Genomic DNA, 17,602 nt, shown 5'->3' on the forward strand with positions numbered 1-17,602 from the left:
CCATGCCAATCATGTGTTAAATGCTCGGACTGCAAGGGTGAATTAGATACAGTTCCTCTCCTCGGACCTTACCGTGAAGAGGCGTGTAAGCAATTACCCAGGACAGCATGATCTGTGTTATAATGGAGGTGGAACAGGGGGGTGGAACAGGGCACCATGGGGTGGGAGCAGCAGATGTGGTGACCAGCTTAATGTCATTGAACCTCCATTTCCTAATCCATAAAATGGGGTTTATACCCGCTTCACATGTAGATGTGTTGACTGGTTGAGAGAACGAGGGTGAGCCCAACTCTGAGCATGGTACAGCATGGCATGAGGAAGGGCAGAGGAGTCCTGGAGGAGAGACCAGGGAGGGCGGGAGGGAGCTGGGGTGGAAGGAAGAGGCAGGAGGCATGGTCAGCAGGAGATGGATCCTGGCAGAGTCTGAACAGGTTTCAATCGCGACTGTGCCTTATCCTGAGAATGGGCCCTGCAGGTCACCCAGGGAATGCTGGCCCTGGGGATGCTGAAGGCAGGTGCTGGGGAGCTGGGCTGTTTTGAGCGGGAAGTCAAACAAGTTTGGGTGGTCTTTGCAAGCAAGGCCATGGGGCGTAGTCTGCAACGGCCCCAGTATGGCCTGGCCGTGGCATTCACTGTGCCTCTCTCCCCACTGGGTGGAGACACCAGCTTTCTGGGCCGGCTGGGTAGAAGCCCAGGGAGCGGTGGGCCAGACCACCTCTCCTCCAGATGTGATGAGGGAGGAAGCCAGGGACTGAGAGGACTTCAGAGCTCTGGAAAAGAGGAGAGGAGCTGTAACAGCTGTGCCCTCCTGCAGCTTCCTCCTCCTAGTCATTCCCCCCTCCTGCTAGCACCCACAGTGACTCCCAGCTGCCCTTTATTAGCCTGCAGCATGGGCTTATGCACACTGCAAAGCTGTGCAAGACCAGCCCCATTAGTTAGCTTGTCCAACCCTCCCCCAGTGTACAAACTCCTGCTACATCTTCCCCAGCATTGGTTCAGCCTTTGTTTGGACTCCTCCAAGCAACTGGGAACTTGCTACTTGACAAGGCAGGGTTATTAGAAAGGTCTCCTTGCCCCTAACCCCTTACTCACACCTAAGCATTGTCAAATGTGGGCAACTTGTTCCTGACCCCTCCTCACACTGCCAAGCTCTGAGTGTCAACTTCCCTCCTGAAACAGGAGACGGGGATGCAGAGGTCCCTGAGGACTGCCATGAGGCTGCAAAATAGAGGGCACAGGGCAGGGTGTAGGTGGGCTTGGGGGAACTGCGGCTGGAGGCTTGCTCATCCATTCATATGACAAATATTAACTGAGTTCCCATAATGCGCCAGGCCCTGTGTTAGGCCCTGGGGTGCAGTGGTGAGCAAGCCCAGATACTTCCCCGCCTCTAGGAGCCCATAGTCCTGAGGAGAAGGCTGACACTGAACAGATTATTACACATCTCTGAGTGATACAATGGGGCAGAACAAGCCGTTTGATATATGATCATGGGAGTGTGCATTATTAGGGACATAGGAAGCCTCCACCCACAAGAAAGTGATCTATAATCCAACATCTAATACAGTATGTTTCAAACTGTGAGTGGCATTAGTGAGTCATGAAATCAATTTTGTGGTTGTGACCAGAATTACCTTTTAGTGAAATAGAATAGAATTTAAAATATCACACTTAGGAAATATTGTCTTATGAAATGTTAGTTTTAGTTATATCTGTTATTCCCCAACCCACCTATCTATCTGTCTACCTACCTTCCTACCTACCTACCTATCTACCTATGAAAGATAGTGTTTATGGGTTAGGATATAAAATGTATTTCTTACTACAGGTCTCAGTCAAAAAGTTTTGACAGCCACTGGCCTAGAGTTTAAGGAAGGGTTAGCCAGGAGAAAATGGCAGGGACATATGTTCAGCAGAGAGAACAGCACTATCAAGGCCCAGAGATGAATAGGTTGGAAGAGGCCACGCCAAGCCCAAGGTCCAGCCTTGTCCTGCGAGCAATGAGGAGGGGTGGGAGGTTAGGTAAGCTCTCATCTCCTTCATCCCTGGGCCTCACCCTGTGAGCAGCAGGGAGACTATATGTCTCCCCCAGGAGCCTGGACCAGCAACCTTCCCCATCTCCACCTGGACCTCAGCCATCAGGACCACTTTGCCTTCCAGCTGGGGTTTGGAGGAGAAAGCCTAAATTTCTGAATCAGACAGAACTGTATTCATAGCTTATCTTTCCACTTAACCAGCTTTGTGATCTTGGGCAATTTGTATAACTCTCTTTGCCTCAGTTTCCTCATCTATAACATGGGGTTAATAAGATCCACCCCTCACAAAGTCACTGTGAGCATTTAGTTTGTAACCCATACGACCCCAGGCCTTCAGCACTCAGTGCTCTCTCTTTGCTTTCGTATAGAATAGGGTTACCAGATTTAGTAAATAAAAATACAGAATGCCCAGTTAGATTTGAATTTCAAATAAATAGCGAATAATTTTTAGTATAAGTATGTTCCATGCAATATTTGGGACATACTTAAACAGTAAAAAATGATTCGTTGTTTAACTGAAATTCAAATTTAACTGGGTGTCCTGTGTTTTATCTGGCAGCCCTACATAGAAATCATATAACTCAAGCCCTGTCCCAGAATTGTAGGGACCCAATGTCCTCTGATGTTTCCGGGGCTTCCTGAAGGGCCTGAGCCCCCCTCACCCACCTCTCCCACCAGCTTGCCCCCTGGGGCCATTGTCCTCACTCTGCCCAGCTTCACTCTCACTGTGGATCTGCCCTGTCCCTTCTCCTTCATTCCCCATGGTACCGGGCTGTGGTATGTGACCCACTTTTACCACCTGTGGTGAGAATGGAGGGGCTTTTGCAGCTCAGCTCAGAGGAGGACACACTTCCTGTCAACTGTCAGCACTCTTTCTGAAATCTTGTCACTATGCCCCATCACGGGGCACCCTCACTGGCCCACGATCCCCATAGACACCCTCCTCCCACCTCCCCTTTTCCAGGGTCCCAGTCCCCCCTCTTTCAAGTCACCAGCAAATAGACCTAAATCCCTGTTTCTTTATTATTCAGAGGCCTATAGCTCTCTTTTTCACTTCCTTCTCATCTTAATTATTTCAGGGAGTGAGATAGGGATTCACTTTCACAATCAAAAAAGGCTCCCTGGTGGGGTGCAGAACTCAAATTCTAGTAAGAAGACCAGACTTAGTGGTCTGAATGAGACTGGAGAAACCCGGAAAGCATGGCCCCTGGATTCTCTATCAGCCCAGAACTAAAACAATTTCCGAGGCCAACTCTTCAGACAGGGATTGGACTGGACTGTGGGACATAGTGATACTCCTGAGGAGTGTGCCTCTTAGCTCAAGTAGATACAAGAGACTAAACGGGCAGCTTCTGTCCGGAGGGGAGATGGGAAGGCAGAGAGGCTGGTTGAATGGACATGGGGGAATCAGGGGTGGAAAGGAGGAATGTGCTGTCACAGTAATGGGGAGAGCAATTAGGGTCACATAACAATGTGTGTATAAATTTTTGTATGGGAGACTAACTTGTAATGTAAACTTCATTTAAACAATAAACAAAATAAAAAATAAAAGGCTCCCTGAAGCCAGACTACTAGGGTTCCAATTCTGCCTACCTACTTAATAGCTGTGTGACCTCAGAAAAGTTACTGAACCTCTTTCTGCCTCACTTTTCTCATCTTTAAAAAATGGATGATATACAAAAGGACAAATATAGTATGAGCCCACTTATATGAAATATCTAGAATAGACAAATGCATAGAGACAAAAGTTTATTTGCGGTTACTAGGGTCTGGGGGGAGGAGGGAATGGGAGTTCTTGCTGAACGGGTCCTGAGTTTCTGTTTGGAGTAGTGTAAAACTTTTGGAAATGGATAGTGGTGATAGCAGAACAATATAGTGAAATTAACTAATGTCATTGAATTGTACACTTGAAAATGGTTAAATGGCAAATTTTTGTTGTATATATTTTTAACACAATAAAATTAAAATTTTTTAAATGGGATAATATTTTATTCATGGGATTGTTGTAAGGGTTAAGAAAATTAATACATGTAAAAATGTCTAGAACAGTATATAACAGAGTAAGCACTAAATACTTGTTAACGTTATTACTGCTATATTCCATCAACTCTAAAATGTACCATTTTCACAATTTAATGTCTTCTACAATCGATGGCATCTTCTAGCAGCTGGGAGTGGTGGTCACTACCTGTGCATAACCTAAACTAGGTCAGGTGAGTCCTGTTCTTTCTCATCTCTACACCTATTCAGTATAATTGCTGTTGAAAATGTTGTCAAAAAGAGGTTAGCATTTAAACGTTATTGTGTATACAGAAAGGCGTGGAAGCAGATGAGCACAGCAAGAATTTGATATTAGTTAAGCAAAGAATTATCATTGAAAAATGACTGCAATTCCATATTTTCCTGTGAAACAACAGCCAAGTGCTTTATGGAACCTAAGGAAGGAAGAGCCCCACAAGTAGATGAAACTGCTATGTTTTATTACAGTACTGGGCAAAGGGCAAAAGGATGGCCTATCATATATGAAGCAAGAAAATGCCTGCAATAAAACTTACAGAATGGGTACGCTTGGAAAGAAATTCTGGCAACAATAGTGGACAATCTTCTAAGAAATCACCAACGTCTCTGATGACACAGAGGGTGATATTATATAGAAGAACATCGAGGAGTCTGAATCAAAAAGGGATTCGGAAAAGTTGAACTCAGAATGTGGAGAAGTTTTAGGAATATTTAGCCAATTTGTTTTGCCTATAATATCCTCTTTTTATGCATGCACAAGGGTGATTTTGACTTTAAAAGCTGATGTCTAACAAAATCTAAGAGAGTAATTCAATAATAAAATGCTAAGTGATAAGAAAACATTTTGTGAGACTCTAGCTGGTAGTGCGTGCTACAGCTGATGGCACCATGGACTCAGTAAGACATGGCATGGTGGTCATGGTAGACAAAGTGCAGCCCCTACTCAGGAGCTCTGCTGGCCAGTTGGAACCATGGGCATGAGCTGGGCTAGCCTTGACAGGGACATCTGCTTCTTCCCTCTTACACAGAAAAGTCACATGACAGGCACAAGTAGGAGTGCAGTCGTGGTTGGGGTCCTCCCCTCTCCCAAACTTGGAGCCAGAACTTGAGCCCGAGTTCTGACAGCCATTGTAAGCTGTGTGACCCCGCAAGTCACAATCTCTTGGGAATTCACCTTCCATCTGTAAAATGAAGTCCATAGACAAGATGATCTCTAAGACTCCATCGGGTGTGTAGGCAGGCAGGGGTGGGGAATATGAAGTCTATGCCCCCCCCCCGGATCCCCACTCCACTGGGATTTATCCCAGTTTCTTGTGGGGAGTTGGGGGTAATTATCGGATAATTATCTTCATTCAAGAGAGATTTGAGTAGCTACTAATGTGTCAGGCACTGTTATAGGCAATGGGAACACATCACAGAACAAAATCCACAAAAATCCCTGCTCTCTTGGGGCGTTTATTGTTTGGGTCATTTCCTTCCTTTTTCCTCCCCTTCCTCCTTCTCCTAATAGCAGGAGTCACAAGCCCCCATATATATTTATGAAGAACTCTCAATTGCAAAATACTTTCCCATTCATTATCTGACTCCAGCCTCACAACAAGTTTACGGGGTAGGCATCATAATTCCCAATGCCCAGACAAGGAAACTGAGGCTTGGAGTGCGACCTGGCAGTGTAGGGTGTGGTTAAAAACTCTGCAGACCAGGTTCCAGTCCCTACTCAGCCACCAACTTGCTGGACCACCTTGGATAAGTCACTTGCCCTCCTTGGGCCTCAGTTTCCCCTGTTGATACAACAAGAGGGCTCCATCTCCATTCTATAGTCTCCAGTCTTCCTGGGACTGGGACTTCCCCAGGACCTGCTGGACAGGAGAGATAGAACAGGGGTCAGAACCCAGGCTTCCTGACCCCACTCTGTGCCCCACCCTTCGAGTCCCTGGGAGAGAGAAAGACGAGGCATTTCTCCAGTATCGGGGCTGGTGGGATTAGGGAAGAGCTGGGAAGTGAAGTTGGAAACTCCCAGACTCGAACATCTCCTGGGCTCCAATTGTCACAACAGCATCAATGACAGGAGGTGGCACTGCCCAGAGGCAGGGCTGAGTGGGCACTGAGGCAAGGAAGTCACTTATTGGGCATCACAGCTTTCTGGAGCCTGCACAACTCGCTGTCCTCAGAAACGCCCTGACTCTGTGTCCTGGGTGGCTCTGAGCTCTGGGGCATGCTTCTAGAACCCTGACATGTGAGTCTGGGAAGACCTGTTCTCCTTCTTAGAGTATGCATGGTATTACTAACTGATATTTATTGAGGGTTTACTGTAGGCAAGGTGCTCGGAACACTTTGCATACATTATTTCATTTAACCAAAATCCCAATCCCACGAGGTGGGTTTTGTTATTATCCCCATTTTATAGACAAGGACAAGAAGGGTTAAGTCACAGAAATGGAATAGGGTGAGGCTGGAATGGAAGACCTCAGCTTCCTCAGTTGACCCCAGCTTGACTCCATCACCCAAGTCCAGGCTCCCAGTGGCCACTGAAACCCTCCCCCTACCTCCAGGCTACAGGAGCTGCTATTTGGCTGTGGTTCCAGGGAGGAGGTGAAGAAAGCTTAATGACTATGGGTGATTGACTGCAAGAAAGCAAGCACAGAAAAAGACACAAAATATTTACACCTTAGAAGATTTGTCACAAGCCAACCAGTTGTTTTCCATCCCTACCAAGAAGGAAAAATAGAGGTCAGACAGCAGGAAGAACTTTCCAGTCATCAGAAGGGGTAGCTTTGACACCTCTCATGGTCAGTTTTGGGTGAGGTGTTGGCACTGCCTTGGCCAACAGTTTGAATCAGAGAGAGAGGGTTGGACACATCCTCTATAGGGGTTCCCATTCACAGAACAAGGTGGGGGTGGGAGTGGGGGTAGGGAGAGGTCGTGGGGCAGTTGCCCTTGGGTAACAGAGGGAACAAACACGGAAAACCAGGGGACGTCAGTCCTTATCTGGAGCTCATTAATGGGGAACATTAGTCAGCTGTGAAGGCCTAGATGGGATGATAAGCATGCGGGTGGGCAGGTGGGGAGTAGGGGAAGGAGGCAGCCATTGTAGGGAGGGGGGCAGGTATTGGCCTAAACTCCACCTCCATCCCACGTGCCCAAATTCAGGCTGGAAGGACCCTATAAATGTCCAAGGTTAGGCCTCCCCAGAGATCCCGAGAGCGAGAGAGCCACAAGCCTGCTGCCCCAAGACGGCTAGGCCAGCCCACGGAAGGCTCCACAGTATGTGGGAGCTCCGGTCCATAGCCTTTTCCAGGGCCGTATTCTCCGAGTTCCTGGCCACACTTCTCTTTGTCTTCTTTGGCCTTGGCTCAGCCCTCAACTGGCCACAGGCCCTGCCATCTGTCCTGCAGATTGCCATGGCTTTCGGCCTGGCTATCGGCACCCTGGTGCAGGCTCTAGGCCACATCAGTGGGGCCCACATCAACCCTGCTGTGACTGTGGCCTGCCTTGTGGGCTGCCATGTCTCCTTTCTCCGAGCCACCTTCTACTTGGCTGCCCAGCTGCTGGGGGCTGTGGCAGGGGCCGCCATACTCCACGAGATCACACCACCAGACATCCGCGGGGACCTGGCCGTCAATGCGGTGAGTAGCTAGAACCTCACACAGGGCAGATCCTGGGGTGTTCTTCGTAAAGGATGGGATGGCAGGGACCATCTCTGGGTGAGGGTCTGGGTGAGGAGAGAGAGAGGGAGGGAGAGGGAGAGGAAGCCTGGAGCCAGGAACACACCTGCCATAGGAGAATCAGTGTAAGAGGAACAATAATGTCAGATCAGAGGCAGGATACAAATGAGTCTGCTGGTAGGGTCTGTCCTGAGCCTCATGGAAGAAGAGCAACACTGAAGCATCAGTGACGCCTATATTACAGTGAGGACTGGGCTAGAACTCGTCAAGGGACAGAGTCCCAAAGCAGACCTGTTTTTTGAGCTGGGAGGAACCTCAGAGCACTAGTCACAAGAGTCTTCTGGGGGAAAAGGGACCTCAGCATTCACTGTGTGCTGGACCCCATGGTAGGCCCTCCTCACAAGCCATGCACTGACCCCTCACAACAGCCCTGAGAGGTAAGGATGGGCATACCCATTTCTGAAGGATGTGAAAACTGAAGCTCAGAAAGGGGATGTATCAGAGACAGCCCTCAAATCCAGGCTTGACTGCAAAAACCATGATGTTCCCGCTTGACCAATGTTCCCTCCCTCAGCCATCTTATATGTCTCATTTTGCAAACAAGGAAACTGAGGCTCAGAGAGGGGACACGATGGGCTATAAGTGCCATAGTCTGTCAACACTAGAGACTGGAACCCAGGGGAAATGTGCAGGGGCAAGCTCCCTCCAGACCCTGGAGAAGGTCCCTGGAGCCAGTGAGCTACCTGCCGATTCCATGATACAGTGGCTAACTGGGCCACTGTGGGAGCTAAGGATGATGCTGTAGCCCTCCCTCTTTGCACACCCCTTCCTCCACCTCTCCTGGGCCTGAGTGGCATGGGTGAGGAGGGATGGTCTGTGCTCCCCTCACCATAAGTCTCACTCACCCCCATCCCAAGCTACGACAGCAGCTGCCTCTTTTGGGTCCCCCTCTTCCCCATTTTCTGGCCCGCTCTGTACTTGGACCACTGACTAAGAGCTCTGATGTCTCTGAAGTGAATTCAGCAGGTCCCTACACAGTCTCTGCGGCCATCCCCTCCTCTACACAAGTGGCTCTTCCTCATGCAAGGGACAGAGGTGTCCCAGTTGGGGAACTCCTCTCTTCTTCAAAATGGAAAACATAAAAGGCTGAGGGCCCAGGGCTGGGAAAAGGATAGAGTGGCCCAGGTGGTGGACAGACTGAGGAGTATGCCCATATCCATTGGGAACAAAATTAGCTCAGTTTGCAGCAAGAAGAGGCCCGGTTAGACTGAAAGAGGAACTTACTGAGAGCATGGCCAAGAAAGCCTCAAGATGCAAGACTGGGGACTTTCCTCTAATAGCAGGGCATTGGGGGCACTGAGAGGCCATGGGGATCACCAAGCCTCCTCCTCCCTTATTTCACAGCTGACTAGGGCCCTCCCAAGGGAAGGGTCTAGGAAAGTTCTCCCAAGCTATTACTCAGCGTTTATCATCTTGAGGAATGGTGGAGAATGCTGCCTGACTGGAACAGGGCAGTGGCAGGGCTGAGTTGCCCCAAGGGTAGGGAAAGCTAGAATGACTCCCAATATTGTCCCAAGTGTCCTCTGAGGACTCTGGGAAGACCAGTCTAGCCACTGAAAGAGTTTCCACTGAAGTGCACCTGCTCTGTGCCAAGCCAGATGTAACTCTGTCCTTGGTACACACTGTAAGGTAAAGTCTGTCATTCCCCACCCTGAGTGGTAAATTGAGGTTCGACATTCAATTGCCTCAAATCACAAAACCAGTAAGTAGCAAAACGGACCCAGAGTTGTCTGACAGCGAAGCTATATTCACACCGTCTCTCTGAGGGCAGCCACTTAACAGCAGAAATGGGCTGCAGCTCTGCCTTTGTCATCGCCAACCCTCACACAGTCCTCCAGAGTTCATGTTTTTGTGTGTGTGTTTTTTGAATCCCCATTTTACAGAGGGAGGAACTGAGGCTGCAGTTTCTCAACTACAGGTGATCTGTCGCAGCTCCACACAGCGCAGTGCCCAGTCCCAGAGGGCAGGGTGTAGGGCACAGGATGACAAAACCAACCCAGGGAGAAATTCAGTGCTGGGCACAGCCTAGTTGTGAAATCGCCTCTTTGCTAGGTCCTCGAGTTCTCTCCTCACCCAAGTTAGGGGAACCACGGGCGTACCACATGGGTGTGCAGGCATCACAGTACATGGCTCCCTTGCCCCTACCCCAGCCTCCACAGAAGGAGCAGAGAGCAAACTCACAGTACAAAATGAAAACAGTGGGGAACAGGCAAAGCTTAGGGGAAAGTTGTATGCTAGACTCATGGGGAGAGGGGGCACCCTAGGACCAGCCCCCAGACCCAAGGCCTCAACTGCCAGTCTCTAGACTCTGTCTCTGACCACAGAAGGACCCCAGTCCTCTCATTATACCAGGATCTTATGACCTAGACAGAAAGGAAGGCCTTCCTGTCACCTGGCCGAAAGTCTCCTACTGCTATTGAAACCTCTTCCCTTCTTGCTCTTCAGGAAACAGAAAATCAGGATTGCAGCATCCTTTCCTCTTACACTTTAGGCAGATAACCCCACCCACCAAATCTAATGGGCTATGGAGTCAGTTTTTCTACCTCTGCCTGGAGGTCCATCCCCCTGCCCTTGGGCCAGGGCCCAGAAGAAGACTTAAATAGCTTCGGCTAAGTTGGCTGGTGAGCCCAGGTGTTCTGGCTCCCAGCCCGGGTGCCTCCCTGGAAGCTCAACTACAGGTGAGCAGGAATGCGGTGCCAGTGAGAGGCTTATGCTCAGTGTCTCGCCCCACCCCCACCCCCTCTCTGTCCCCAGCTCAGCAACAACACAACGGCTGGCCAGGCTGTGACGGTGGAGCTCTTCCTGACCCTGCAGCTGGTGCTCTGCATCTTCGCCTCCACCGATGACCGCCGTGGAGACAACCTGGGCACTCCCGCCCTCTCCATCGGCTTCTCCGTGGCCCTAGGCCACCTTCTCGGGGTAGGTCATGGCCACTGATTTCAGCCTCTCTGAAGGGACAGACACTCCCGAAACAGATACACAGAGACAGACACACAGAACCCCAAAAGTGACAGACACAAAGACCCCCACAGGGGTAGGTATACAAAACCCCCAAGAGAGATAGTCACATGGACAACCCCTAGCAGGGCTGACACTCAGACACCCCAATGGACAGCTATCACTCCAGCCTCAAATGAATACAGAGCCCTGTAAATATAACATCTTAATTGTCCACTGCATCAGTTCCCTTTAGTTTGTCTCATTTCCAACACTTAGGCTGGTTGAGCTCAAATTAAGCATTGGAGAGGGGAGTAAGGATTCCCTGCCCTGTCCTCATCTCCCTTCTCTCCCTGACCCCCACCTCCCATTGCAGATCCACTACACTGGCTGCTCCATGAATCCTGCCCGCTCCCTGGCTCCGGCCATCGTCACCGGCAAGTTTGATGACCACTGGGTAATGGCTGAAGCTCACTCACCTTCCCCTCCCCAGAAACCCATCTCAGAGGGAGAACAAGGGCTGGAATAGAGGAGTCCAGGGTGCCCCAAACCTTCCACACTCCTGCGGCCCTGCAGAGTAGACTCAGTTTCCACACCTATAAAATTAGGATAATAGCTCTTACTTCATTGGCTTCTTATGAAGACAAAGTAAGATTACCCATGTAAAACAGATTACACAGTGCCAGGCACTTAGAACTCGATAAATGGTAATGTTTGCAATACCTAAGTTATATTTTTTTATCATTTAGCACTTATCTAGTGCTCAGCATGTGCTAGGTCTTTTTCTAAATGTTTTGCAAAATTAACTCCTTTAATGTTCATAACAACCTTCAAAACCAAAACCAAACCAGTTGCTGTTGATTCCAACTCAAAGTGACCCCATAGGACAGACTAGAACTTTCCCATAGGGTTTCCAAGGAGTGGCTGGTAGATTCAAACTGTCTTTGGCCCTTTGGTTAGCAGCCCAGCTCTTAACTACTGTACCACCAGGGCTCTCAAGGTACTATTATAATGAAAGGAAACTGAGGCACAGGGAGGGTAAGAGCCTGGTGGAATCAGGATTCACACCCAGGCAGTCTGATTCGGAGTCTGCACCCTTAACCACCACACTAATGCATCTTCCCCAACAGCTAGTATTATCATTACTAACTACCAAACCAGCTGCCATCAAGTCCATTCTCACTCATGGTGACTCCATGCGTGTCAGAGTAGAACTCTGCTCCATAGAGTTTTCAGTCACTGATTTTTCAGAAGTAGATCACCAGGCCTTTCTTGGAGAACCTCTCTGGGTAGAAGGAACCCTGGTGGCGCAGTGGTTAAGAGCTCGGCTGCTAACTGAAAGATTGGGAAAATATATGGCAGTCTGCGTCACTAAAGAGTACAGCCTTGGAAACCCTATGGGGCAGCTCTACTCTGTCCTATAGGGTCGTTAGGAGTTGGAACTGACTCCAGCATCAGGTAACAGGTTAACCATTTGCACCACCCAGGGACTCCATCACTAAGTACATGAATAAGTATGTTATTATATTAATCGCGTGTGAGAGCCCTTTCCAACACAAAGGTGACCGTTAAGTAGGAAGAGGAGCGTGTCCGCGGGCCCACACTGGGTTTTACAAGTTTGCGCAGATGAAGCAGGGCTCAGTCCACACAACGTGCACCGCCCCCAGCCCTGGCCCCACACCCAAGGCGCTTCCCCGAGTGGGCTGGGCCGGGAAAGGGAGATCTGCGCCTTCGGTGCGCGGTGCCAAGCCGCCCCTTTCTCTCGCCCCCAGGTCTTCTGGGTCGGACCCCTGGTCGGCGCCATCTTGGGCTCCCTCCTCTACAACTACGTGCTGTTCCCCCACTCCAAGAGCTTGTCGGAGCGCCTGGCCGTGCTGAAGGGGCTGGAGCCGGACACTGACTGGGAGGAGCGCGAGGTGCGGCGGCGGCAGTCGGTGGAGCTGCACTCGCCGCAGAGCCTGCCGCGGGGCAGCAAGGCCTGAGCGCGCCCGCTGGCCGGGGCCTCGAGCGCCTCCGGACGGAGGCTCGGAGGAGCTCGGAGTGGCCGCCTGAGGGGCTAAAGGTTGCGCACCGGGTTCGGGGGCACCCGCCACTCCCGCCGGGCCCCGGCCCGAGGCGGAAGAGCCCACCCTGTCCCTGTTCTCCCCCAGGTTAGAAGTTGGTCCTCAGTGCAGAGTAGCTGTTTCCAGGCCGCTGTGAGCGGGGTGGAGCTGGGGCCGGGGGGTAGGGGGTGGTACGGGGGCGCCGGGCCGGGAGGGAAAGCGCAGGGACTTCGACGTTAGGGGGTAGTGAGAAGCCTGGCAGCTCCCCTGAGGCTGTAAGCAGCGAGCGGTCGACCCTCTGGCCCCTGGAAGGGAGCTGGAGACTTGGGGGCCGAGCTGGTGAGGGAAGGCGGTCGGGGGGTGGGGGACGTCCTCTTAAGAGCCTGCATCCGGGTGCTGGGCGGTGTAGGCGCGGAGTGTACAGACGCCGGCCTTGGTGCGTTTGGGATTGGTGCATACGGTTTTGCTAGTGTGCAAGTGTGTGCAACGCCCCTCCCCCCTGTCTCTCTCTCCGTCTCCACTTAACGGGTTGTGCACGCTCCTAAGTGTGAGCAGGTGCACCCGCGGTGGTGTAAGTATGTAAGGCTGGCTGCCTCTCCCTCCCCCATCGGCGGCCCTTTGACCCCTTCCTCCTCCACCTGCAATATATCCACTTCCTCTGCAGTGAATGAGTCCTTACTGCCAGTCAGCCCCATGAGCTCCAAGGAAGTGCTCCCCAGGAGAAGGGGAGAGTCTGGAGGGCACTGATTTCCAATCTCTGCCCTGCCTCTCCTGGAAAATTCCCCCAAGCTGCAGCCCTGGGCCCCAAGACTTGCCAGGATCCATTGCTGGAGGCAGAGAGATGCCAACCAGAGAACGGCTGCCCCAGAAGTGGCCTCTGGAGAAAGGAAGAATGGGTGGCTAAGGACCTCGTTTCTGCCGTGAGGGAGGACCTCTCCAAAGGGGGAAGCTGGCATGTGTGCATGCCTACGTGTGCGCACGAGCAGGAGACCCCCCCACAACTTCCAGGGGGGCCCCAGACCCAGAGATGAGCCTCCTGCTGCGACAGAAAAAACAAAAGCCGTTTGTAGGCCCCTGACCTTTGTCTTGAGAGAGGGTGAGATTTGCAACTAGACACTTCTTGAAAGGAGACACTCATTTCGCAAGTGAGTTCTCTCACCCAGCACACACCTATGGCCGGTTGGGCAAGGCGCTCAGGCACTCAGCCAAGGGTAGTAGGCAACACCCATTGCATGGTTGCCCTGTCTCCCAGGCAGCAGCTTCTCCTCATCAGGAACCTCCGTACCACTTCCCTCCCTCCTTTCCCTCCCTCAGCCCCAATGGTCCCCCCCACCCCCAGCTCCTACCACTGGACAGTTCTGTGAAGAGAGCAGCCTGGCGTTCTCAGGACCAACCCACACACAAGAGAAGGGAAATGACTTGTCCACACAGAGGGAGGTCTGAGTCTAGAAACCAGGCTTCTAAACTTCCAGGCCAGTGGAAGATTAAGTAAGATGATGCATGTAAATGTGTCATGTGAGCCGTAATGCCTCATACCGTTATCATGAATTATTAGGATCATTTTCAGTATTTCTGCTTCCTGGGAGGAGCCACAGAGGGGCCTGACCCTCAGCCTCCTTTACCTGGGTTGGTGGTCAATGCCAAGGAGAGCCCTGGGAGCCCAAGGCCCAGGCAGGAGAGGACAGGTTTGAGGCTGACCCATCCTGGTCCAGCCTCGCGAACTCTCCTGACCCTGAGCTCATGTAGGTTCTTTTCCCACCCCTTCCTCCCACCCCCCAGATCATCCATTCTCTCCCTCCCTCTCCAGCCTGCTGCATAACTAACCTAAGATGACATCTTCAGTTCCCTTTTCCATGCTTTCTGTCACCTCCATGCTTTCAAGGCTTCTGTCTGTGTCTGTCCCATGGGCAACGTAGCAAAGGCTACCTGAGTATCTGTGGTGCACCAGGCACCAAGTCTCCAGCCCCTCCTTCCCCTGACGCCTTTCAGAGATGGACTGTGTATCAGGAGCACCTCTGTAATCGTGACCCCACCCTTACTGCCCCCATTCCTCCTCATCTATGCCCTTTCCTGCCTTCCTTGCTTGATCAGAGCTCCCTTTGGGGTCAGAAAAGGGCTGCCCTGGGCCATGGGTACTATGGAGATGACTCTCCTAAACCTTCCACTGCTGGTGACAGCCACCTGACCCCACTACACCACCATGAAGGGAGGGGTCAAGTCAGAGGCCAGGGTGACCTCTGAGGCTGTATTTCTGATAGCTGAGTGTTCTTGCCCTGGAAGTTCAAAGGCAACAAGGGCTGTGAGCCCAGCCTGGATGTGTCTCAGACACCTCATCCCCATCCCACTTCATCCCAGCAAACCCCTCTGGAAGGTGTCAGGAATTTCTATTTCTTTTCCACTTCCTGGATTTCACTGAGGTCAAAAGTCAAAAAAAACCTGAAACCAAATCCATTGCCATCAAGTTGATTCCGACTCATAACGACCCCACGTATTACAGAGTAGAACTGCTCATAGAGTTTTCTTGGCTATAGTCTTTCTGGAAGCAGATCGCCAGGCCTTTCTTTCGTGGCACTGCTGGGTGGGTTCGAACCACCAGCCTTTCCATTAGTAGCCCAGCACAAACTGTTTGCACCACCCAGGGACCTTTTATAGTTCAAAGCATGTTTCAAAGTGATAGGAGTAGAGGAGAACTGACACCTGTTGAGCAATTCTTGGGGACCAGCCACTGCGCTGAGTGCTTTACAAGCTTTAGCTCATTTAATCCTAAAGCTTTAGGCATGTTAGGGAAGGACAATGGTTCCCAGCCAGGTAGGTTTTACTATTTCGAAAGCACTGCCTTATCTACTCCTGATTATCTCCCAACCCTGTTGAGATAAACAGAGAAAATATTATCCTTCCATTTTACAGATTAAGAAACTGAGGCTAAGAGACTGGCCTAAGGTCACACAGCTAGTATATAGTGGAGCCAAGATTTGAACTTAGGCCTTCTTGTTCAAAATCCCATGATCTTTCCACTCAGAAGTCAAGGGAGATCAGGTCTGCACTGAGGGAAGTCCTAGTCTCCTACTGGGAGCACCTGGCAAAACCGGAGCACCCAACTGGGTCTGCCCAGCCCAGCCCACTGTTTTGTGGTGGGCACAGAGCATTGGGGAGGGCAGTAGTAAGTCAGGAGGAAATGACAAAGAGCACGGGGCTGGTGTCGGCCCTTAAAGAGCTCCCGGTCTGGAGCAGATGGAGGTCAGATACACCCAAAACCAGATAGAGGCAGGGTAGCATGGAGGTCAGTGGAGAGGCCTCCAGGTTCCCAAGGAGGTGGCTGACCACTGGGTCCCTGCAGCATTCATGACTGCTTTGTGCCAAATGACTTTGAACCTACGGGTGTTGCTTTGATGTTGTTTTGTATCTTTAAGATGTGATTTTGTATATATACAATGCCTTCCAGTTAGATTGTAAGGCCTTTGGAGGCAGAGATCCTTCCCGTTCTTCCATGGTATTCTCTTATCTACTTTCCCTCATGTGTCTTGTCTAGCACAGTGCTCTGCATATAGTAAGCACTCAATAAATACTCATTGGATCAGAGAATTTGCTGGTAAGTGCCATTTCTTCCATAACTTGGAAATGGTCAACACAGTTCAAGGTGCCAGAAGACAGACTGGTACATCATGAGTTCCCCAGCCCAGAGCCACTGTTAGGAATGGTGCACAGGGGATTTCAATACTGCATAAGAAGCTGAACTAGGAGGCTGTGGGGACAAATGCCATTGCCTTTGAAGGAACCCCCAACCTGGCCAAAATGGGCATCCCAGGCTTTGTGATGCAGGTAGCACCATGGAGAGGGCCTCCAGAGCGCAGAGAACATTTCCTTTTGGTCCTCCTCTCCCCCACCCCCCACACTGGCTGCAGCACTGTGTTGGGAAGTCACGATCAGGACCTCCAGGGTCTCGGACAACACCTAACACTCAACATATCCAAAACGGACCTGATCTTCCCCCAAAACCTGTTCCTCCCACAGTCCTCCTCCTCTCAGTTAATGGCAACTCTTAATCTTTCCAGTTGCTCAGGCCAAAAAACTTGAAGTCATCCTTGGCTCCTTGTTCTCTCACAATCCACGAGAGATCCATCAGGAAATCCATCAAAATGGTTCCAGAATCCCATCACTGTCACCACCTTCCTTGCCTCCATCAGGTCCAGGCTACCATCATCTCTCCCTCAGTTACTGCAATAGGCACCAGATCAGCCCCTACAGTCTCGGTCCCAGTGCAGCAGTACAGTGATCGTGTTAACAACTTTGTCAGACCACATCAGTCCTCTGCTTAATGGCTTCCTGTTTCTCTCAAAGTAAAGCCTACAATCTTCACAGTGGAGCACTAGGCCCTATAGGATCTGCCCACCTCCACTACCTCTCTGTCCTCACCTCCCATACTCTCCTCCTTGTTCACTCTGCTCCAGCAACACTGGCTGTTCCATCTGCCTGGGATGTTCTTCCCCCTGATACCTGCATGGTTCCTCCCCTCTCCTCCTTCAAGTCTTTGTCCAGATGTCACTTTCTCAATAAGATCCTGACACCTCATTTAAAATTGCATAGACACCCCCCTACTCCTACCATAGCATACTCAGTCTTCCTTAACATACTTTATTTTTTTCCATAGCATTTACCAGATTCTGTCGTACTATATAATTCACATATGTCCATTGATTATTGTCTCCTTTCACTAGAATATAAGCTCCACAAGGGCAGAGATTTTTGTCTGTTTAGCTCACAGCTGTATCCTCAGTGCCTAGAACAGTATTTGGTACATAGTGTGTGCTCAGTAAATCTTTGTAGAATGAATGGCTCTTTCCCAACA

General features: G+C 50.7%; 1 protein-coding gene across 1 annotated transcript; it reads left to right on the plus strand.

The window, feature by feature from the left end:
• Positions 1 to 7,256: 7,256 nt before the first annotated feature.
• AQP2 (aquaporin 2) lies at positions 7,257 to 12,706 on the plus strand. The gene is made up of 4 exons (XM_004388308.1): positions 7,257 to 7,678; positions 10,532 to 10,696; positions 11,091 to 11,171; positions 12,487 to 12,706. Exons 1-4 carry the CDS (start codon positions 7,319 to 7,321, stop codon positions 12,694 to 12,696), a joined length of 816 nt encoding a protein of 271 aa, XP_004388365.1. The 5' UTR covers positions 7,257 to 7,318; the 3' UTR covers positions 12,697 to 12,706.
• Positions 12,707 to 17,602: the final 4,896 nt, after the last annotated feature.

This window comes from Trichechus manatus, unplaced genomic scaffold (assembly GCF_000243295.1).
Source record: "Trichechus manatus latirostris isolate Lorelei unplaced genomic scaffold, TriManLat1.0 scaffold00209, whole genome shotgun sequence".
NCBI classification, from domain to species: Eukaryota; Metazoa; Chordata; class Mammalia; order Sirenia; family Trichechidae; genus Trichechus; species Trichechus manatus.